The sequence below is a fragment of the Acipenser ruthenus genome, chromosome 26, assembly GCF_902713425.1.
Source record: "Acipenser ruthenus chromosome 26, fAciRut3.2 maternal haplotype, whole genome shotgun sequence".
NCBI classification, from domain to species: Eukaryota; Metazoa; Chordata; class Actinopteri; order Acipenseriformes; family Acipenseridae; genus Acipenser; species Acipenser ruthenus.
In genome coordinates, this window is record NC_081214.1 from 10,161,686 (window position 1) to 10,185,919 (window position 24,234).

Here is a 24,234-nt window from a genome sequence, read left to right on the forward strand (position 1 = left end):
TTAAAAAGACAAGTATTGGGTTAGGAGCACACCTATTTTTTTGTAACTTTGACGGCCTTTTTTAAATTCTGACAGCCTTTTATAAAAGTGAAGGCCTTTTGATACCCAGCATACACTGCAATACCCAGCAGAGTTATACACTGTTATTCTGATAGTACAGCAATTCAAATGAAGTTTGTAATTGGTTGTGTTCCTCAAATACACAATAAAAAGTGATATTTATAGGGTATACAGTTATACAGCGATACAGTGGTTTCGGACATCTAAGAACAGGTACTGCGAGCATCTGGATTCATACCCAGAGGTTCTCTGTAGCCTCCTAGGACATTCACAGCTTGTTTGACACCCTCTTGTAGTTGCCCGTTTCTGCATATAAAGCAAAATGCTGTTTGTTAATCTCTCTTTTTTCTTATAAATCAGTCGTTGCAGGAATCATTCCAAAAACACTTGAATCAGTTAGGGACTACCAGTCTGACACTACAGGCCTTTAAATTGCAGTACCAATTTGCAAGTTGCTAAGTGGTTGTGTTCCTCATATTTGCACTGCAAAGTGATATCTTAAAGAATAGGGTATATAGTGCTTTTTTTCGCCTCTGCTCGCTTTTGGTGCAAAACTATGCTCCGATACACTCAAGCTGATACTGTGATCATAAAACACTTGGAATGGACTTAAATTGGTGCTTCTGTTGCATAAATACACTACAAAATGTGCACATTTCAGGTCTTATATATAATGGACATTTTTTGTATGTATTTTGCTATAGGAAATCGCGGTCGGGGGGGGGGGGGTCCTCCTGTCATACCCCATGAGTCCACAAATCCTGGGCCAACAAACTCGCTAGCACTCTCTTTAGATGCACAACAGTCTTAGCTAAAGAAAATGGGCTCCTTCGAGTTCGTACAACCCACGACCACCATTGGCCGAGCCTTACCCCAATGGTGTTTTTATAATGGGATTTGCCATAGGGAAGGGGGTGGTCTCTTATCATACCCGTATCTCCACGACCCCTAGGCCAACGAACTCAGAAGGGCACTCTGCGTGCACAAGAAAGACATCGGACACGGGTTCAAACGCCACCCCACCGCCAGATGGTGGGCGTTGCCCCAAAGGGGTTTTATAATGGGATTTCCCATAGACATTTTTCAGGGTGCCCACGAGACTTGAAAATCGGTACGGAGGTCCCACCTCGGGGCCCCTGTCGATCCCTCCAAGCGACGTGTCCCCAGCTAGAAAGGAAACCAGTTTAGACTTTTTTGCCAACCTGGAGCTCAAAAGCTATTGGAAATGCAACCTTGACATGCCATCATGCTGAAAATGTGTAAAGTTGTTGAAAATGTAGCATTTGAAAATGGGTGGCTCCCTGTGAAAGAGGGCCCCCATACATGACCCTAGGAAGTTCAACCAGGTTTCTAGTCCCCGGTGTCATGGAGATATGACCCCAAAAAGGGTAGTTTTTGGACATTTTTGACAGGGCGTATCTCGGGTTCTGTGGGGGTTAGGAACTTGATTTTTTTTTTGCGGTGGGGCCCCATGGGGCCCTGCAGAAGGAGTCACCATTTTCATGGTTCAGATGCCAGGACGGCTTGGCAAAGTGAATTTTTTCGTCATGACATGAGTTTTTGGGTGAACCACCACACCGTTTTAGGGGGTGGTTTGGGGTGCTCCCCTGAGTCTATATCACTTTGAATGGTGGTTCTACGTGCTCGGGTTCGAGAGATATGCCTGAAATGTGTTTTTCAACCCTGCCATCGACATGAGTGAGGCTGAACACCCTGAACGCCGTGAAAATATTTTTTGCAAAGAATTGCTATGAAACTGGGCATGTTACATTCAGGCTGGTCTAGAACCCTTCGAACGGTGGTTGTAGGTGCTCTGGTTCGAGAGATTGAAAATGTGTTTTATAACACTGCCATAGACATGAATGGGACTGAATACCCGAAAATAAATTTTGCAAAGAATTGCTACGGTGGGTGTATGCGTGCAGGGGTTGCATGGTGGTGTGTGCGTGCAGGGGTTGCATGGTGGTGTCTGCGTGCAGGGATTGCATGGTGGTGTGTGCATGTAGGGGTTGCATGGTGGTGTGTGCGTGCAGGGGTTGCATGGTGGTGTCTGCGTGCAGGGGTTGCATGGTAGTGTGTGCATGTAGGGGTTGCATGGTGGTGTGTGCATGCAGGGGTTGCATGGTGGTGTGCATGCAGGGGTTGCATATTGGTGTGTGCATGTAGGGGTTGCATGGTGGTGTGTGCATGTAGGGGTTGCATGGTGGTGTGTGCATGCAGGGGTTGCATGGTGGTGTGCATGCAGGGGTTGCATATTGGTGTGTGCATGTAGGGGTTGCATGGTGGTGTGTGCATGCAGGGGTTGCATGGTGGTGTGCATGCAGGGGTTGCATATTGGTGTGTGCATGTAGGGGTTGCATGGTGGTGTGTGCATGTAGGGGTTGTATGGTGGTGTGTGCGTGCAGGGGTTGCATGGTGGTGTGTGCGTGCAGGGGTCACATGGTGGGTGTATACATGTAGGGGTTGCATGGTGGTGTGTGTGTGCAGGGGTTGCATGGTGGTGTGTGCGTGCAGGGGTTGCATGGTGGGTGTATGCATGCAGGGGTTGCATGGTGGTGTGTGAGTGCCTGGGTTGCATGGTGGTACACGTGTGTGGAGGGGAATTGGAGTTCAGGTTTTGCGCAAAAGAGGGGCGGGGAAAAGACTGGGAAGGGTACGGTAAAAGAAAAATTACTACAGTCATTTATTTTCACTTTCGACTCCCAGTCTCCTTTCCCTCACTTTATGATTTTATTTTGTGATTATTTAATTATTGTCAAAATAAACGGCCTTCATCTACTCACAGTTGCAGTCTCATTTCTGTCCAAAAAGAACCTGAAACACTACAATATATTGATGGACGTTACATAAGAAAATGAGATGTCCTTTTTTCGGAATACCATGTTCCTTCCCAAAAATGTGTTTTAATATTAGCATTTAATAAAGGAAAACGACTGCTTTAATTAATTTTCATGTATCTATTTCAGTGCAATGTAGTTTCTTCACATAATAAGAAATACGTTTTTTTAAACATTTTCATAAAAAAAAAAAAAACCGCCTTGGTCTTAGATAACGTCCCAAATTCTGGGCCGCTTTGGTTTTTAGATAACGTCCCAAATTCTGGGCCGCTTTGGTTTTTAGATAACGTCCCAAATTCTGGGATGCTTTGCATTTTCGAATTCAGCCCAGTTTTGGGGACTCAGCTGACAGCCGAGTTTCTAAGTCATGCATGCACAGTTTACCATAAACTGGATCGTGAATTCATTTGAGAGTAACCCTTAGTACATTAATCAAAGTTCATGTATTTTTTACTCTTCCCCAGAAATCTTTTTTTTTTTTAATGAAAAAAACAAAAATGTAAATGTTAAAAAACGTATTTCTTATTACATGAAGAAACTACATTGCACTAAAATAGATACATGAAAATTAATTTAAGCAGTCGTTTTCCTTTATTAAAGGCTAATATTAAAACACATTTTTGGAAAGGAACATGGTATTCCGAAAAAAGGACATCTCGTTTTCTTATGTAACGTCCATCAATATATTGTAGTGTCTCAGGTTCTTTTTGGACAGAAATGAGACTGCAACTGTGAGTAGATGAAGGCCGTTTATTTTGACAATAATTAAATAATCACAAAATAAAATCATAAAGTGAGGGAAAGGAGACTGGGAGTCGAAAGTGAAAATAAATGATTGTAGTAATTTTTCTTTTACCCTACCCTTCCCAGTCTTTTCCCCGCCCCTCTTGTGCGCAAAACCTGAACTCCAATTCCCCTCCACACACGTGTACCACCATGCAACCCTGGCACGCACACACCACCATGCAACCCCTGCACGCACACACCACCATGCAACACCCACCATGCAACCCCTGCACGCACACACCACCATGCAACCCCTGCACGCATACACCCACCGTAGCAATGCTTTGCAAAATATATTTTCGGGTATTCAGCCCCATTCATGTCTATGGCAGTGTTATAAAAAAAAAACCAAACCACCCCCTAAAAAGGTGTGGTGGTTCACCCAAAAACTCATGTCATGACGAAAAAATTCACTTTGCCAAGCCATCCTGGCATTTGAACCATGAAAATGGTGACTCCTTGTGTGGGGCCCCATGGGGCCCCAACGCAAAAAAAAAATCAAGTTCCTAACCCCCACAGAACCCGAGATACGCCCTGTCAAAAATGTCCAAAAACTACCCTTTTCGGGGTCATATCTCCATGACCCCGGGGCCTAGCAACCGGGTTGAACTTCCTAGAGTCATGTCTGGGGGCCCTCTTTCACAGGGAGCCACCCGTTTTCAAATGCTACATTTTCAACAAATTTTCACATTTTCAGCATGATGGCATGTCAAGGTTGCATTTCCAATAGCTTTTGAGCTCCAGGTTGGCAACATTGTGATCAGAGATAGAGAGAGTGATCTGCTTTCCACAACCTTACCATTAAAATATAATGTGGTATTACACTGTACTGATATTACAAACTATGAGGAATTACTTTATATAAATTATCATGTTATGCACGAATGTAAGAATTGGCTTTCTGTGGTGGTGTACTTTTTCTTTCAAGTAGCATATATCTAGAATCGTTTTTGCGATATATTTTAATATAAAACATATACGCTATTGCAGTTTTCTTACAGGATACATTAGTTTATCTCTAATGTAATCACAGTTTTACATATAGACTGCCCCTGTTTTCATTTACGTCCCAAATTCTGGGCCGCTTTACTTTTCAGATAATGTCCCAAATTCTGGACCGCCTTGGTCTTTAGATAACGTCCCAAATTCTGGGCCGCTTTGGTTTTTAGATAACGTCCCAAATTCTGGGCCGCTTTGGTTTTTAGATAACGTCCCAAATTCTGGGATGCTTTGCATTTTCGAATTCAGCCCAGTTTTGGGGACTCGGCTGACAGCCGAGTTTCTAAGTCATGCATGCACAGTTTACCATAAACTGGATCGTGAATTCATTTGAGAGTAACCCTTAGTACATTAATCAAAGTTCATGTATTTTTTACTCTTCCCCAGAAATCTTTTTTTTTTTTAATGAAAAAAACAAAAATGTAAATGTTAAAAAACGTATTTCTTATTACATGAAGAAACTACATTGCACTAAAATAGATACATGAAAATTAATTTAAGCAGTCGTTTTCCTTTATTAAAGGCTAATATTAAAACACATTTTTGGAAAGGAACATGGTATTCCGAAAAAAGGACATCTCGTTTTCTTATGTAACGTCCATCAATATATTGTAGTGTCTCAGGTTCTTTTTGGACAGAAATGAGACTGCAACTGTGAGTAGATGAAGGCCGTTTATTTTGACAATAATTAAATAATCACAAAATAAAATCATAAAGTGAGGGAAAGGAGACTGGGAGTCGAAAGTGAAAATAAATGATTGTAGTAATTTTTCTTTTACCCTACCCTTCCCAGTCTTTTCCCCGCCCCTCTTGTGCGCAAAACCTGAACTCCAATTCCCCTCCACACACGTGTACCACCATGCAACCCTGGCACGCACACACCACCATGCAACCCCTGCACGCACACACCACCATGCAACACCCACCATGCAACCCCTGCACGCACACACCACCATGCAACCCCTGCACGCATACACCCACCGTAGCAATGCTTTGCAAAATATATTTTCGGGTATTCAGCCCCATTCATGTCTATGGCAGTGTTATAAAAAAAAAACAAACCACCCCCTAAAAAGGTGTGGTGGTTCACCCAAAAACTCATGTCATGACGAAAAAATTCACTTTGCCAAGCCATCCTGGCATTTGAACCATGAAAATGGTGACTCCTTGTGTGGGGCCCCATGGGGCCCCAACGCAAAAAAAAAAATCAAGTTCCTAACCCCCACAGAACCCGAGATACGCCCTGTCAAAAATGTCCAAAAACTACCCTTTTCGGGGTCATATCTCCATGACCCCGGGGCCTAGCAACCGGGTTGAACTTCCTAGGGTCATGTCTGGGGGCCCTCTTTCACAGGGAGCCACCCGTTTTCAAATGCTACATTTTCAACAAATTTTCACATTTTCAGCATGATGGCATGTCAAGGTTGCATTTCCAATAGCTTTTGAGCTCCAGGTTGGCAAAAAAAGTCTAAACTGGTGTCCTTTCTAGCTGGGGACACGTCACTTGGAGGGATCAACAGGGGCCCCGAGGTGGACCTCCATACCGATTTTCAAGTCTTGGGGACCCCCGGAACCCGAGATACAGCACCCTGAAAAATGTCTATGGGAAATCCCATTATAAAACCCCTTTGGGGCAACGCCCACCATCTGGCGGTGGGGTGGCGTTTGAACCCGTGGCTGATGTCTTTCTTTAGCTTGTTGGGTTTGTTGGCCCAGGGGTCATGGAGATACGGATACGATAAGAGACCACCCCCTTCCCTATTGCAAATCCGATTATAAAAACACCATCGGGGTAAGGCTCAGCTAATGGCGGTCGTGGGTCTTACGAACTCGAAGGAACCCATTTTCTTTAGCTAAGATTGTTGTGCATCTAAAAAGAGTACAGAATCACCAATTTAAGTCCATTCCAAGTGTTTTGTGATCACAGTATCAGCTTGAGTGTATCGGAGCATAGTTTTGCACCAAAAGCGAGGGGAGGCAAAAAAAAGCACTATATACCCTATTCTTTAAGATATCACTTTGCAGTGCAAATTTGAGGAACGCAACCACTTAGCAACTTGCAAATTGGTACTGCAATTTAAAGGCCTGTAGTGTCAGACTGGTAGTGCCTAACTGATTCAGGTGTTTTTGGAATGATTCTTGCAAAGACTGATTTATAAGAAAAAAGAGAGATTGACAAACAGCATTTTGCTTTATATGCAGAAACAGGCAACTACAAGAGGGTGTCAAACAAGCTGTGAATGTCCCAGGAGGCTACAGAGTACCTCTGAGTATGAATCCAGATGCTCGCAGTACCTGTTCTTAGATGTCCGAAACCACTGTATCGCTGTATAACTGTATACCCTATAAATATCACTTTTTATTGTGTATTTGAGGAACACAACCAATTACAAACTTCATTTGAATTGCTGTGCTATCAGAATATCAGTGTATAACTTTGCTGGGTATTGCAGTGTATGATGGGTATCAAAAGGCCTTCAAACTTTTACAAAAGGCCGTCAAAGTTACAAAAAAATAGGTGTGCTCCTAACCCAATACTTGTCTTTTTAATTCTGTGCATCCAAATACTTGTAGTTAAAAGTTTTAAGAATTAAGCTTACTGTTCTGTCCTAAACCAGCAGTTTGTCACCCAGATTTATTAAATAAACGGGGGGGGGGGGGGGGGGGGTCATCAGATTATTCTCCATTTTATTGTAACTGAGGTACCGTTCAGTTGAGCGAAAATTGTAAAGGGGTACTCGAGCTGAAACCTCCAGATAGAAGGGGTACAGTTTCAAAAAAAGGTTGAAAACCCCTGACCTACAGTATAAATGATCAGGAATAGATAAGGGAAATGCTGACTAATACAATACAATAGGATTTATTTGAAGTTGTTGAAGGGCACTGGTCTCTTAAACCCAGAAATTCTGATAAACCCCTATGCCTCACTATATATTGATGGACATTACAAATGAGATGACCTTTTTTTTTTTTTTGGTATACCATGTTCCTAAATGTTTTCTGAGGAGAGTAAAAAATACATTAACTTTGATTCATGTACTCTTGAATGAATTAACGGTCCAGTTTATGGTAAACTGTGCATGCATGACTTAGAAACTCGGCTGTCAGCTAAGCAGAATATCTCAAAAACTGGCCTGAATTTGAAAATGCAGAATTCGGAACGTTATCTGAAAACCAGAGCAGCCCAGAAATTGGGATGTTATCAAAGCGGCCCAGAATTTGGGACGTTATCTAAAAACCAAAGCGACCCAGAATTTGGGACGTTATCTAAAAACCAAAGCGGCCCAGAATTTGGGACGTTATCTAAAAACCAAAGCGGCCCAGAATTTGGGACGTTATCTAAAAACCAAAGCGGCCCAGAATTTGGGATGTTATCTGCAAACCAAATCGGCCCAGAATTTGGGACATTATCCGAAAAGTAAAGCGGCCCAGAATTTGCGACGTAAATGAAAACAGGGGCAGTCTATATGTAAAACTGTGATTACATTAGAGATAAACTAATGTATCCTGTAAGAAAACTGCAATAGCGTATATGTTTTATATTAAAATATATCGCAAAAAACGATTCTAGATATATGCTACTTGAAAGAAAAAAGTACACCACCACAGAAAGCCAATTCTTACATTCGTGCATAACATGATAATTTATATAAAGTAATTCCTCATAGTTTGTAATATCAGTACAGTGTAATACCACATTATATTTTAATGGTAAGGTTGTGGAAAGCAGATCACTCTCTCTATCTGATCATGTTAAAAATGCCTGCACGCTTTTCCACTCGTGTGACGACGTATTCATGTGACAGACATGGACCAATCAAAACGCGAGACTGTTATGCGGTTCCATCCCAAAAACCGGGCCTGTGTCATACCTCGAGGGTTGACTGTACCTTATTTCTATGAGGACTAACCACCCCAACCACCCCAGGCGAACCGATGAGGCCACCGCGCCCCAAAACCGGAGGCTGTCTTCTCGGATCTTTTTTCTCTGTCGCGCTTTCTTCGCTGGGTTAATGGGCCACTTAAAAGGCATTTCAGCATAAAAAGCAGGCTATATTATGCAATACTAGCCAATGAACGCGACAATGTGCAGACAAGCACACACGGCAAAATTGTTTCTTAAAATGAATCCTTCAAAAAAACGTCGTTTTCTACAGAATGTTCGGAACGCGTTTGAATTAACACAGCGACTGCAATCCAGTCTACAGTGTAAAGACTGCGCACGCAATTACGAGCATACGCAGTAAAGTAGGGAGAACGAGTAAGGTTCCTTCGTAACATACGCCTCATACCCCGTTTGTTTTGTTTTATATTGCAACACTGAAAACACCGGCAGTCTCGATTAATTACCAAAGGGTACTCGTTTATTTTAGTGAAGCTCCAAAATTATTGGTTCCAGCAAGGTCAAGGTCAGGATCACATTTCCACTCCCATCCCATACCGACAAACAAACACAGAGCTACACAGATACAGCTTTACACTGAAGCACAAGAAGAAAATAACGGAACTGAAAAAGCACTGTTTTAATCCGCACACATATAGTGTGATCTGCACTGCAGATAAGACAGGAAACGCTTTAATGCATGTGTTGTAAGCCTGACTTGGATTGCAGAATTTGACAATTTTAATCGCCAGTACATTCAGCTATCTCATTGCTAAGTTTTGCACACATAGCACTTTTTGCTATCTGTCGTGGCCAGGTTCTGTCCTTTGCGCTACCATTGCTTGCAAAGCGAAGTTTCGTACACACGAGTAGTACAGTACAGTACCATACTGTGTGCTTTCCCTGAGTCAGGAGTACTAACAGTAACACAAATACGCATTATATTGATGTGTTACAGGTAATATTTTTTAATCAGCTTGGAAAAGCTACATAACAAAAATGGGCTTTGTGGTACAGCATTGTTTTCTTGGTCTTTGTGAAGTGTGATTTTCTGAACTCGTACCATAAGGTATGAAAATTGTATCTTTCTTGTGTACTTTCAAATAAATTAGTAATGACGGTTATTTTATTAGCCATAGAGAAGGGATAGGTTGATGCCACATATAAGCCAACGCGCTGAGTTTCACTTCATTTGCGCTGCTAATACTGTTGACTTATATAGGTTTTGTTTCATTCATAGCTCGCACGAGTATCTGTTACTTACTATCACTGCGACACCTACTGTACCCTCAGGCAGAGTATATGCCAACCAAGACGGGTAAGATCGGTTTTCAATGTATTTATTTTTTAAAATGTTTTATTTAATAAGATCGTTGGACTGGATGAGAGGTTGGACGGTGTAGTGACAGATGTCCTCGTGATCACTGCCCACTTTACGTAGGCATAGCCGTTAAAATAACGAAGGAATGATTTCTTCTTTCTGCCAGCCATTAGCAGTGCGATGGGAGGTCAACAGTCAAAAAACATACAAAAGGGGAACTACCGGTTTTGGTCTGCTGTGGCCTCGGCTATTCGATTAGGATGGATAGGAATCGGAGAAAAACAAAAGGTACCTGTAACCCGTGATGTCTAAAACCAGCACGTAACGTAGCCGATACATTAGTTTAGATACATTGACGGTCACCACTGGATTTAACATTATTCCTTCATTACGAAATATAACCTGCATTACAATAATTCGTGAGTTTCTGTTAAGCTCTCTTATTTTATACTAGTTAGACTTTTCTATACTGTATTCTGTAACTTTGCCACTTCAGGGCTATATATTTCAAGCCTTCCATTATCTTACCTCATTGGCATATTAACAACATTATTAGTATTGTTTTGCTGTGTTATTTTTCTATTTTCACTTTGACCCAGCAAACTCTTCCTGATCTGACACAAGGTGTTCATTTCCTGTGTCACACCTGCCTGAGTCTTAATTGTAAGCACTGTGCAGCACTCCACTCCATGCTCCTCTCAGGGCCTCCACACTGACCAGTCACAGATCCACACTGCACACTGGCAGTCAAAACGATGGTGTTACCAGCCTTGAAATAGCGTGCCTGCCTGAGGGTGGAATATTGTTCTGTTGCCTCTTTTCTTCCACTCAGACCCTTACTTACTACCTATCTTGGTATCCCTGAATAGCTCATCATCTCCTCTTGAAATATATGCAAGATATTACAACTGCCAATGCAAAATGACTGTGTAGAACAAGTGTTCATCATTTTACCCAAAACATGTTTCAGCAATGGTGACTGGTATAAAATGCAATGTGGTATTCATGGCAGTGCAGTGAGTAAGGGGTGGGGATAAAAGGGGAAATAAATGTTCCACTCCTAGTCATTCTGTTTCAAGGCTGGTGCCAGTGTATATGGGACTAGGTGTTCTATTCAATTTAACACAGAAAATTATGGCTGCATAACTGACTGCAGATACTTTGATCTGATTTTGACGTAATACTATGAAATACGTAATAATATGAAATATTGTCTGATTATTTCAATTTGACATTTTTACTGGGTCTAGAAAACAGTTTTGAAAACAATGCACAGAATTTCCTCAAAATAAAATATGCAGAAGCTATTATACTGTTCCAATTCTTTTTAATACACATTTCAGCTGCAGGAAGCATTTTTTGAGGTGAATCAATCTATCAATAAAATTATTTTTATATACTGGCATTCATAGCAAAGCCATCTCAAAGCACTTCACAATAAAGAAAAAAGTAAAAAGCTCTGTAAAACCAGACAGAACAATAAAATAATAAAAGTAAAATAAAACACAAAATAAAAACATCAAATGTCAAGTAGAAATTGGTGAAGTCATTTTTCTCCTGATCTTTATATAGATATATAATGTGTGCTGTTTGTTTAGGAGATGAAGGTCACCCAGCTTTCCCTGTTCCCTCTGCTCATGTGCACTGCAGCCCTGCAGGGGGACATTGTGGCCCTGGAGGGACACCTGCAGCAGGTGAGTGAACACTGAGACCAGGGATGTTAGTAATACTGATTACTAATTACCGTCTCCAAAGTGTAATCTTTTACATATCACTGGCTGCTTTCTTACAGAAGTAATATATAAGATCATAAGGACAGTTACGAACGAGAGGAAGCCATTTTGGCCCATCTGTGCTCGTCCAGTTATAGTAGCTGATTGATCTCAAAACAGATACAGCATCAACAACATGATAACCCATACCATACCCTCACCACTCGGTATGAAGTGTCTCCTTCTCACTGATCTAAGTCTAAGTTTTATATGACTTTTGCCAATAATAATGATTATATATCCAAACGTAACAACAAAAGAGATAACAGATGATAACATTTTACAGTTCAGCTCAGGTTGACGCTTACAGAAAAGTTGTTTTCACACAGGTGCTTTTGTTAACTGCAGATGCTACACAATTTCCAACTGAAGTAATGAAGTAACTAATCCTTTGGCTGTCTTGACCTGTCTTGACCTTATGTATGTGCATGCCCTGGTGTATCTTTAAACAAACACCCACATTGTGGGATAGTACATCTTGTAGAGGTGAAATGCAAAGGCGATGTTGTCTTCTGGCACAGGGCGCTAATGCCATGATGACTGCTAACAATGGGAGAACACCCCTCCACTTGGCAGCGGGGGAGGGGGACCTAGACACAGTGAAGTTCCTGCTGAAGAAGGGCGCCGATGTCAACAGCAGAGACAAATTCAAAGACCCTGTCCTCCGAGATGCCGTTCGCTGCAAGTAAGGAGGCGGTACAAAAAAACAACATTGGTGCAAATATCACTTCCCCTTTAAAGTAACTATACCCTCTGAATTTGCATAATTTGTTCACAGTATTTATGTCCGTAAAAGTATAAACCCCAGATTTTTTTTTTGGAAACACATGCAAGCCATGCTTCAGATAGTGTCGCACTTTCTTGGTCACCTGGAGGGTGCAACTGTCCCTACCCTTTCAACAGCTTCTTTCCTGTCATTAACAAACCAGCTGCTCTCCTTATCAGCCAGTAACATGACCCAGAAGACATGCTGAGGTGACCCAGGAAGAGTAAGTGCATAACACATAATCCAAGACTGAGGCATAGAGACTAAGAGTTTCCTTTATCCTGCAGTAGCACCAGATATGTTTACAAATTCAAATACACATGAGCTATAACACATGTTTCTTTCAAAATTGCACATTTGAGCCCTATTTAGCTCATGGAAGTGCAATACAGGCAAGAGTTATGAAATATTGTGTTAGCTGTAATAGTTAAAAAAAAAATCAGTTGACAGGAGTATTTGGATCCACCGTCATTTCGATATGTATGTGTCTTTTTTCATGTCTGTATATTGTGGGAGCTCTTGTTCTGCGTGTGATTCTTCTCCACAGGAGTTTAGAGCTGGTGGAACACCTAGTCAGTGCGGGAGCTCATCTGGAGACCGCTGGTGATGAGCTGGGGAGAGAGATGTGCAGGTGAGTCCCATTGAGGGATAACCGGTAGGTTACTTTTTGCTGCAGCAATTTGCTTTTTTGTCCAACCAACTAAATGTATTTGTTTTAAATCAAAATTAAAGTAAAAGCAGGGGGCTCCTGAGTGGCACATCCAGTAAAGGCACTCCGCGTGGAGTAGCCTGGAGGTCACCGGTTCAGTGACGTCACAGTAAAGAAGCGCATACCCCTTGCCCTCAGGGCGTTACGTGGCTTTCCTATTGAACGATGAATGCGTCAGAGCTGCCTCGCTGGAGGTTCAAAATGGCCGACCATGCAATTCCATGCGGTGGCGGCAAATTTATTTTTTCAAATATGGATTTGTATGACCAACACGTGTGATAAGCAGAGATCCTAGTTTTCCACAATTAAAAAAAAAACGAAATTCTTAGATAAAAAAATTCTAAGGATGATACGCGCTCACCAGTGCCGTCAATCAATAATATAAACAAACTTACTATTTTACTTTGAACATTATACTTCTGTGTAGTAATAATAAAAACAAAACAATAGTATTTATATTCATTTATCTCGAGTTAGTCTTTTTCACCTGGATGGCTATTGCCAAACTCATCAACAATCTTTAGGGGGGATTTTTTTTTATCGTTTTCAGCATCTTTAAACAGCTTGTTGAGTAGTAACAAAGTACTGGATACTGAAGTAAACTGCAGCTGCGTTTCAGCATGAATGTTACAGTGCACCTCCCTCGTTCAACCTTGACCTCTGTACACCAGAAGCAGTTTTATTGAACACGTATGTTTACATACATTTCAAGCAAAATTGCCTGTTTTGTTGATAATAAGTCTATTGATTTGGTTATCAAACAAACAAAAAAGCCTCAAGTGTAAAACTAAAAATTCTCTGACAACATAGAAAATCTAGAACATAAGAAAGTTTACAAACGAGAGGAGGCCATTTGGCCCATCTTGCTCGTTTGGTTGTTAGTAGCTTATTGATCCCAGAATCTCATCAAGCAACTTCTTGAAGGATCCCAGGGTGTCAGCTTCTACAACATTACTGGGCAGTTGGTTCCAGACCCTCACAATTCTGTGTAAAAAAGTGCCTCCTATTTTCTGTTCTGAATGCCCCTTTATCTAATCTCCATTTGTGACCCCTGGTCCTTGTTTCTTTTTTCAGGTCGAAAATGTCCCCTGGGTCGACATTGTCAATACCTTTTCAAATTTTGAATGCTTGAATCAGATCACTGCATAGTCTTCTTTGTTCAAGACTGAATAGATTCAATTCTTTTAGCCTGTCTCCATACGACATGCCTTTTAAACCCAGGATAATTCTGGTCGCTGTTCTTTGCACTCTTTCTAGAGCTGCAATATCCTTTTTGACGAGGTGTGTTTTTCTGCGTTATTCCACAGCAAACGGATTCCTAGGGTGCCTGGTGATAAGTAATATTTTTGTTGTCATTTTGGCTTTTTAAAACTGATTATGGTATTTTTTTTTAAGTGATGATTGTATTAGAAAAGGAAGCAGGGACTATTTATAACTTGATAAATATGACTCGCGCCTCAAAATAGTAAACCAAAAAGTGTCAGTGTTCAAAGCAACTGTTTTAATACACAGCGATTTCTTGCCTGCTAATGTAACGAGAGCGCTCTGCTTATTGAGTTCCCCAGTACTTGCTCGGATTGATTTTAAATTTGATTGATAGGTAATGTGGTGACGTCCACTGTGTATGAATGCCCATTATAGCTGGAAGCTGATGATACTGAATCATTTTCTAATTTTGATTATTTATAAAAAAGATTGTATAGGGGCACGGGAGCTGAAACCTCCAGGTAGAAGGGGTAGCTTTAAAAATAGGGTTGAAACCCAGTAGCGTAGGAGCTACTGAGAGTATCAGAATGCGTGGGGTTATTTTTGCCTCAAACTGTCTGTCTGCAGATTAATGTCACTGACATGATTAACATCAGTGCTAATAACCAAGGCTTTAAAAAAAAACAAAAAAACTTTACTCTTATTAGCACTAGCAACATTACCACAAGGTCCTGTTCTTGTGCTGAAGACATTTTCTCTTTCTCCCCAGTCTTGCCTACTTGAGCGATATGAAACAAATGGAGATCTGGAAGGCAGCTGGGGTGCACTTCAACTTTGCTGATCGTAACAACAGGACTCCTCTTCATGTGGTCTGTCGAGACGGGCGACTCTTTGGGAACAGGGGGGATTGTGGGAGCTGTTGTTTTCATGGCTTTTCTTTTAGGGTGCTAGTTTTGTGATGTGACAAGTCAAGCCTCTGCTATGATAGGTATTTAGCCTTAAGTGTCATTCAAAAAGTATATATTAACAATGAAAATTGATTCACCTTCAGTACAACTGCAATGGTGTATATTTGCAGAACTTGGCTATTGACACATTCATTCCCACCCCCCACTGTATATCAATTCCTCATCATTTTTCCTACTGTGTATCTTTTAATTTTTATGCAAGTGCTATGTTCAGTACCATTTTTTTATATTCATCACATTTCATAATGCTGAACCCTGAAGTTGTTTAAAGATACAACTAGAGCAGTTCAGTACTGAATGGAGTAAATCTGCTTGTTGAAGTAGTTCAAATAATCTTTGTGTTCCACTTCCAGGCTGTCTGCACCAACCAGCCTGAAATGGTTCTATTCTGCTTGAACAATGGGTCAGATCCTCAGGTACAAGTATAGAGGGGCAGGGGCTAGGAGTTCATTTTCTAGTCCCTCCTCAGAGTTCTAAGTGGTTGCAGATAATGCCTCAAATCTTCCGTTCACTCTAAAACTTCACAAACAAGTATTTATTTTAAAGCATTTGCGGAAAAGCTAGATGGATTCTTTCCCATTACAGGTAATGGCACTACACACACTGCCACCAAGTTGAAACTGGACAGTTGTAATCTATGCTTTTTGACCATGACTTTTTTTTTTTTTTTTAATCTATAAACTTCATGTTCACAAATCATTTATTCTGATGACATTCCCTTTACATTAGGCACCAGCCATACTGAATTAACCTGCTCTTACTGTGTATTATCTTCACCAGTATACCACTCTGTAGATTTCTGCAATAGGACATTAGTTCACTTTATGGAAACTAGTGTTATTGACACGTGCCAATTTTGCATTTCCCTTAGCTACGAGACTGCTACAACAACACACCCATCGCTGATGCCCATCGACTGGGGTTCAAACACATTGAAGAGCTGCTGCTGATTGACAAGGCAAAGAAAGCAAAAGCAGCTACATTAAAAGCAGTGGAAGTGAAGCCATTGGAACAGTAAAGGAACAATTTGTCAAACTTGATATTGCCGTTAACAAATAAAACACGATCTAATAATGTTAAATGTGTTATGCAAACCAGTGCATTTGTCCACTAAAATAAAAAGAGACTAATAAATGGCCCACTGCACCAAGGTTGAAGCAAAATTAAATTACCCCCCAAAGAAGAAAAAAAAAAAAAAAAAAAAAAAAAAAAAAAGGCAAATCAGGAAACCATTTCAGTTGAGAAAGGCAAGCTCAATAGTACAAACCACAGTAAACAGGACTATTTTACAAAGAAGTTTACATGGGAATGGGTCATTACAAGTGAATGACAGCATGGAAAGCCTGATGTCAGACTTACATACTGGAAACTATAAAGTCCAAGAAACACCAGTTTGACTTGTAACATGACCCCAGCATTTCCATGGCAAGGACAGATGTTCCTTTTATTATTATTTGTTTATTTAGCAGATGCATTTATCCAAGGAGACTTACAGAGACTAGGGTCTGTGAACTATGCATCAGCTGCAGAGCCACTTACAATTACGTCTCGCCCGAAAAGACTGCGCACAAGGAGGTTAAGTGACTTGCTCAGGGTCACACAATGAGTCTGTGGCTGAGGTGGGATTTGAACCAGGGACCTCCTGGTTACAAGCCCTTTTCTTTAACCACTGGATGACACAGGCTCCTTCAGGATACCAAATCCCAACCTGCAAAAAACACATTTCAAATCGATTAGGACATTCACTAAGAAGCGTGCGCAGCAATACTGAATGCAGAGATCTGAAATCACAGCCTTCAATCTCAGCTGTGTAACATTAAGCTCATGTATTACAAGGAGATGTTGCCTGAGGAAGAGACCACAGCTCCCACTCATGCAGAGTGAAGTCTTCCTCCAGAGGGCAGTACTCTGGGGTCATTGCGTAAGGGTCGCCAGGAGGAAGCCCGACTGATCCTCTTTGAAAATGACCCTCAACATGAACCACAGAAACCCCTTACCTGCTGGGAAGTCCCACTTCCAGTGAAACATCCACTCCAGCGTTAAAGGGTATCCACTACAGGCTCCTTAAATTAGACAAGATAAAAGTATTGTTGAGCACAGCAGACTCCAGCAATACACTGAAAACTCAAATGTGCAGCAATTCTGCTGAGCAGCTAGACAATATTTAGATAGGAGTCTTAACACGTAACCGGTAGAGCATGCCTTGTACAATGTGTCTGTGGAGTGAATGGTTGTTCCCAGTAGACCCCACTAGATAAACTCCAATGGGAACTGGCTGGAATGAGGGTTACTTTCTGGTCAGGTCCACAGCAGGCTAGAAACCACACATCCTAGACGCCTTGGTAATTTGACCAATCATATTAAAACTATCATGGCTGCCAACTATCAAGTCCTGTAATGGGGAATCCAGCAGTGATTTACAAGTCCACAGCAGGAGAAAACAGCCCCTGCATACAGTAGCTCCAGCCAAGAAGCAGTGCTGCCAAACCAAGAACTCTTACCGGTTTTTGGCGTCAGTGCCTCCTCATTGGCACTTCTTGCACGGTAACACTGTTCTGCAAGGCAGGCGTCAAGAATTCAGAAAAAAAAAATGTATTAGTTACAATACAAGGGCTCATCACTTCATGCATTCCCAACAATTATTTAATCAAACACTTTAAAAACACAGCCAATTTGGCCCAATCCTGATAAATACAAAACTACAGCTAAACTCTGAAGCAATTTAATTTAAATTGGACATGTATTGAAACTAGCAGTTTTGTAAAACTACTGCCCACAAAGAGTACTCTTCCACGATATCCATTATCAAACATGACCTAGAGCAGGGTCCTCAAACTGGGGCCGCAGCAGACTGCAAATGCTCCCAAACGAAACTGAGAAAGCAGATGTTCCTCCAGTTGCAGAACAAAATTCATTTATAAGAATGCTGCCGCCATGTACAATTACACAAGGAGATTGTAAGGAGAATAGGCAATTCTATTAATGCACAATCTTTACAGGCAGTTTATGTCGCATTTTCAGGTCAGACAGTGTACAACAGAGCAATAAATATGGAGTGGTTTCTCAAATGTCTGAGAAGGGACTCAATATAATACTGAAAGTAGTAGTACTTATACCAGTGCAAACTAACAACCTCTCACTAAAAGTTATCAATTTCAGGTGGAGGTCCTCCGGTCAGGACGCCTAGTGTCATGGTGGCCTCAAGCAAAAGAGGATTGGGAACCCCTGAGCTAGAGAACCAGAATATGGTTGTGCTCCAGCGATGCAGCCACTATCTCAAGGGGTTAAGGAGTGGAAAGTGTTTCAGCAGAAATACCAGGCTTCCAGGCACAGGACAACATGGAAACCAACGATGCCAGATGCCGAGTTCTTGTAGCACTGTTTAATGAACAGCCCAGCAGGAGGAGCCGCTGGGTGCAGATACCATACAGTGCAGCCTGCCCTTCCTAACCGCCCCAGCGAACACAAGAGTCAGGCTAAGTTATCAGTATTGCAACGGGATTGGAGTGCACTAGTACAGCTAGTCGTGATCTGCAGTACTCACCTCTGCTTGATCAAATACACAACGTTTTGGTGCCATCTACAGGTAGTTGCTTGCTACTGCACCTGGAAAGAAAAGCAGCTTGTGAGCATGGAGACAACACAAGCAGAAAGGGAGGCAACGCTAAGACTGGCCAAGCGATTGGGCCATCAGGCCATTTCCTTTACGTCAATGCACAAAACCCTACACAGGTCACCCTAAAAACACAAGACAAACAAAGTTAACTTAACTTCAGTGCCCAATGTCATGGGGGACCTCAAGCAAATTAGGTTTCTGAACCCATGCACTAGAGAACCAGAATATGGTTGTGCTCCAGCGATGCAGCCACTATCTCAAGGGGTTAAGGAGTGGAAAGTGTTTCAGCAGAAATACCAGGCTTCCAGGCACAGGACAACATGGAAACCAACGATGCCAGATGCCGAGTTATTGTAGCACTGTTTAATGAACAGCCCAGCAGGAGGAGCCGCTGGGTGCAGATACCATACAGTGCAGCCTGCCCTTCCTAACAGCCCCAGTGAACACAAGTCAGGGTAGGTTATCAGTATTGCAATGGGATTTGAGTGCACTAGTCGTGACCTGCAGTACTCACCTCTGCTGGCTCAGATACAATGTTTTGGTGCCATCTACAGGTAGTTGCTTGCTACTGCACCTGGAAAGAAAAGCAGCTTGTGAGCATGGAGACAATACAAGCAGAAAGGCAGGACACAGACTGGCCAAGCGACTGGGCCATCAGGCTATTTGCCTTGTTTAAAATGACACTGGCAGCTACAGTTGACTGATGCAGCTAGATGCCAACACATGCTTGAAGCCATTTCAGGACATCTGTTAATTCAACATTGCTTACAATTATCTAACCGAGAGCAACACTGACACACAACACCAGTTCACAGAAAAGTGGCTCCCCTGCTGCTGCCACACAATATCGAGTAATTCAAAGATTGTGCAGTTCAACTACTAAAACAAACCACTATCCAGAAGTGACTTTCAGAACAAATCTTACTTTATGGTTCAGGGTAGCCTGATCCTAGCCCTGAGCACCACAGCCAGTCCCCACAGGCATGTTCTGCAGTTTTATCTCACAGGTCTTAACTGAACTAGTCCGGTTTGATCTGCGAGGCATTTCCAACAACTGGACCCTATGGGAGAGGGTCCGTCGGGATAGACCTCGGAAACACACGCCTCCCTCCCCATCTCGGGCAGAGTCATACACCATGCATCTGGAGAGCTCACGGTACAAACAGGACTGGCTCAAGCTGCTCTGCAGCAGGAGTCCCAGAACGTACCCTTCAGACCAGCCAGTCCGAGCGCTCCCAAGGTCCACAGGTCAGCTGGGTCCATGGCTGCCAGCTTGAGCTGAGATACAAGGACAGTTTAAATTCCAATTCACTTGTTTGAATCCATCAGTACATGTGATCAATCAAATGAAGGCTGAAACATTTACATTTTCCAACAGACTATCATTTACATTATACAATTTGAATTAAGAGTTAGGATTGTTGAATTGAAACCAATTCAAGGCACCTAACATTTAAAAGCAGCATTAATTTTAAAATGGACAGTACTGTTGCGTTTTCAATTCTATATAAAAACAAGAATCTGTACCCTGCACATGTTGTAAACTGCACTGTACATCAATAGCTGCACTTGTGAATGGCAGGATTAATGCTCGAGGTTAGACGGGTGTTACCACAGCGTGCAAGTATGCTACACGCTGGGCTCTCCCAGGCTGGCCGAGAGGTCAGAGGGACACGTGTTCAGAAAGGCACAAGTCATCATTCACTGTCAGAGCAGTTGAACAGTTTGCCATTCATCATAACAGCACTGATACAAATACCCAGTTAGCAGAGCAAACTAGCACTTTCCACTCAAATGCATGCATTCTCTTAGGAGAAGGGCAGGTCTTAAGACCCATGTGCTTAGAAGATCCTTCAGAGAGCCTGCAGCAGTTTAGACAATCCCCCCCCATGTAAATAGTAATATAAGCAATCCAAGAGTTTACCATACCTGGGACTGAGGCTGCAATAGAAGTCGCTGTAGTCACCCTAAAACACAGGACAAACAATTAACTTCAAAGCACAAAACCTACAAAACACTCAATTCATAACTCAGCAAGTCCAGAGCAGAGTTAAGTCACACCGATTCCAGAATGTAAAATTGCCCTGGAAAAGTTACCAAACACAGCCAGGACTGGATGGGATTTGTGACCCACATTTAGGGTTGCACCTTGGAATGAATCTCTTATGCTGGACTGACAAGTAGCAGCTCTGTCTGGTACAGGTTTCCATACTGTCCCTTCTCATAAGTATCACAGCTGTTGGGAGAACACAGCAATGGGTTGCAAGAGGAGGGTTTACTCTCAGCACAGCACTGCCCTTTGCCCACTATATCTGAGCAGACTGGAGTGTTGTGCGTTACAGACATTAGCACAGTCATTGGCTCTGAACAGATGGTATCTTGGTCAGAGATCAGCAAGGCCTGAAGGTCTAAGGGAAGGTCTTGGTACCTACCAGCAAGCTGCGCTTCAGCCTTCTAATTGAAATCCATTGAGAACAGTCTGCTTCATGACAGACGAGCCAAGCGAGTCCCTGCAGATAATCATCTCCTGCAGGAAGCAGAAGAGAAGTCAACGATTAGATACTGCCCAGAGCAATGCACCATACAGACAGGTCTCATTTTCCGCCTGCGAGCCTTCATTAGAAGTGACCTACACAGCTTAAAGTGAAAATGGCCAAACTGCTATGCAATGGCAGAATGATATCCTAGGTTGCATGGAGAATTTCTGTGCAACCACTTGCCTGAAGCAAGTTAAGAGCTCAGCCTGCTCGGAAGCACACCTTACAGGGTTTGCATGGATTTAGTCTTTGATCCTGGGCGGTGACAGTTTTAACCATGGCCTCCGGACCACCTGTTGTAGGCATCATTGTCACCACTTCAACTCCATTCTGTAGTGATGGAAGCAAACCTGCATTTCGTCTTGCCACATTGTGAGCATATCTACTGCATAAGATAGTTCCCTTTTAAAAATAAACATGGCTTTGGTACTGGATGACAATGAAACACAAGGTACCCAACACAAACTCGCGCACATCTTCAGCGGTTGTTACTCTGGGTATTAGACCCTGTTTACAGTACTGTACTGGCCCAGGGCCACCTCCTATTTCGGCCTGCAACCCTGCTCACATTTGCGGTTTAAAGGCGCCTTTGCGTGAAGCAGGTCTAAAAAATGTGTCTTATTAAATGGAACGATAGCCTGCACTCAATTGAGCTACCGGGACATACAGTAATCCTTGATTTGTATTCTATTGTTTACTCATTATTTTAGTCCCTAGCCATTACCTGTAAAGACTGAACCTTAGCATGACCTTCTCTTGGAAGACTACCGAACATATGGCTATGCAAAACCCTCACTAACAAAACGTTAATTAAAGAAGCGCCCTAATCTAAATACTGCAAGACAACAGCACATTACCGTCGACGTGAAATTCGTCCTTGCCAAACTCGTTGATTTGATCTTTAGGAGCGATTGTAAGTTTTCGGCATCAACAGCACTGGATACTGACGTCAACACTATTTGACTACTGGAAGCAGTTTAGACAGGTATGTTTCAATTTAAAGCTAAGTTGCCTGTGTTAAGGTTTATATATGCCCCTCGCCAAACAAAACAAGTCCGCTTTTTTCCTGGTTATTCTGCAGCAAACGGATTCCTAGGATACCTGCTATATAATCAAATCAGCAGTGTGTGACACGAAAAGGCGGCCCGAAGTCTGCTTTGCGTTCATTATTATATATATATATATATATATATATATATATATATATATATATATATATATATATATATATATATATATATATATATATATAAAGACACTTCCCGTTTTGCAACTGCTGAATCCAACATGCGTTCTTAAAAGCCCCCCAGCACAATCGATACGATAGCCTAGTTTATAGTACCGCCAATAAACTAGTTTTGAAGACTATTTGTAATAATCTTGGACCGCTTTACCTTGGGCAACATCCAGCCCGAGAATAACGAAACCACTCAAACATAAGTTTTAGAACCACATAGCCTATACACAAATGCATTTAGTACAATACAGACTTAAATCAGTGCAAACGCAAAGCTTCTAACTAGAAACATACGTCTTACACAAGATACAGCGGAGAAAATACCATGTAGGCCACGTGGTCTGCGCTAGTTTCGTTTGGCTAGTAGAGACGTAACATAGTACATATTTAATAACCAATAAATAACACACTGCAGTTTTAAACGTTATTAATGTTGCTTTTCTAGCTTAATGCGGAGGCTTCAGTTAAAAATAAATGTTTTAAAAAATAACTAGAGTAAGCAGTTTAACAAATTAAACATGCGTGGCGTCTTAAACACCGAACAAATATTATAAATGGAATACGGTTAATAATAAATACAAATCCCCCTCCAGACCCAGACCCAGACCCAGACCCAGACCCAGACCTACCAACGTCACTAACTCTGCAGACTGAGACAGTGCGCACCCAGGCGCACAGCTTTATACAGAGCTCGCGCCGCTTTAACTATCCAATCAGAGGCTGATTCTCTGAGTGCGTGCTGGGATCATGAAACCACAGACGCTAGTCTAGAGTGGCAAACAGTGTCGAGGGGGAAACAATTTAAAAAGGTGACACCTTGTGGAAATTGTTCAGAAATTAGAAGGTTTATATACGGGTCCCGAAATCCTGCTTTTTGGTAGTGGGATACGGTCATTGGCAGTTGGAGTGCAACAAAATGAATTGCAACGCATTTCGCTCATGCTCTAGAGCAGGGATTTCAACTTTGTTTGAAACTGTACCTTCTGTCGGGAGGTTTCAGCTGAAGTACCCTTTGCAGTTTTCGCTCACTGATTGGTACCACAGTTGCAATAGAAGGCAGAATAATCGGATTCCTCCTCTACCCTAAATACAGACAGTATTGTATTTAGAAATCTCTTTGTAACACTCACATTAGCTTTATATTCGGCAAAGTTACGGTGTTGTAAATAATCCAGAATAGTCTGCATGTAAATGTTTATCACGTTACCATTTACTTCCCATCTCCGCATGATTATGTGTGCCTGATTTAAAATGTTGCACTTTCTGTAAACTCTTGCTTGCTTCCTTCGTTTTTCTTTTGCAAGTAAAACGTGACACGGTACACAGGATGTGTGGATATACTCTATCAAACATCGAAATCAATTCAACCAGGGGCTATTGCTGTTACAGCAGTGTGGAGTGGTGGTTAGGACTCTGGACTCTTGACCGGAGGGTCGTGGGTTCAATCCCAGGTGTGGGACACTGCTGTTGTACCCTTGAGCAAGGTACTTTACCTAGATTGCTCCAGTAAAAACCCAACTGCATAAATGGGTAATTG

At 42.0% G+C, this 24,234-nt stretch overlaps 1 protein-coding gene, 1 long non-coding RNA gene and 3 other non-coding genes across 7 annotated transcripts; 1 reads left to right on the plus strand and 4 right to left on the minus strand.

The window, feature by feature from the left end:
* The first annotated feature begins 8,546 nt into the window (after positions 1-8,546).
* On the plus strand, positions 8,547-16,503 carry LOC117430725 (L-asparaginase-like). Its single transcript, XM_034051104.3, has 8 exons — positions 8,547-9,883; positions 10,053-10,174; positions 11,485-11,580; positions 12,180-12,343; positions 12,972-13,055; positions 15,109-15,208; positions 15,661-15,723; positions 16,179-16,503. Exons 1-8 carry the CDS (start codon positions 9,868-9,870, stop codon positions 16,323-16,325), a joined length of 792 nt encoding a protein of 263 aa, XP_033906995.1. The 5' UTR covers positions 8,547-9,867; the 3' UTR covers positions 16,326-16,503.
* A 246-nt stretch (positions 16,504-16,749) lies between these two features.
* Positions 16,750-23,395, minus strand: LOC117430726 (uncharacterized). Of its 3 annotated transcripts, none has more exons than XR_004548583.3 (9): positions 23,327-23,395; positions 21,356-21,450; positions 20,853-20,890; positions 20,132-20,201; positions 19,438-19,497; positions 18,852-18,913; positions 17,809-17,862; positions 17,305-17,370; positions 16,750-17,015 (listed from the first exon to the last, which is right to left on the minus strand). It is a non-coding gene; the product is annotated as an uncharacterized LOC117430726 (long non-coding RNA). The 3 variants fall into 3 exon arrangements; XR_009308948.1 differs by lacking the exon at positions 23,327-23,395 and adding an exon at positions 22,318-22,599; XR_009308949.1 differs by lacking the exon at positions 23,327-23,395 and adding an exon at positions 21,683-22,292.
* LOC117430969 (small nucleolar RNA SNORA8) lies at positions 18,604-18,742 on the minus strand. Its single transcript, XR_004548619.3, has one exon. It is a non-coding gene; the product is annotated as a small nucleolar RNA SNORA8 (small nucleolar RNA).
* LOC117430970 (small nucleolar RNA SNORA8) lies at positions 19,201-19,339 on the minus strand. Its single transcript, XR_004548620.3, has one exon. It is a non-coding gene; the product is annotated as a small nucleolar RNA SNORA8 (small nucleolar RNA).
* LOC117430968 (small nucleolar RNA Z40) lies at positions 20,598-20,669 on the minus strand. The gene has a single exon (XR_004548618.1). It is a non-coding gene; the product is annotated as a small nucleolar RNA Z40 (small nucleolar RNA).
* Positions 23,396-24,234: the final 839 nt, after the last annotated feature.

Coding starts and splice junctions, on each gene's coding strand:
- LOC117430725 (XM_034051104.3), top strand. Junction 11,581..12,179: donor TGGAGGGACACCTGCAGCAG/GTGAGTGAACAC, acceptor CTTCTGGCACAG/GGCGCTAATGCCATGATGAC. Junction 15,724..16,178: donor ACAATGGGTCAGATCCTCAG/GTACAAGTATAG, acceptor CATTTCCCTTAG/CTACGAGACTGCTACAACAA.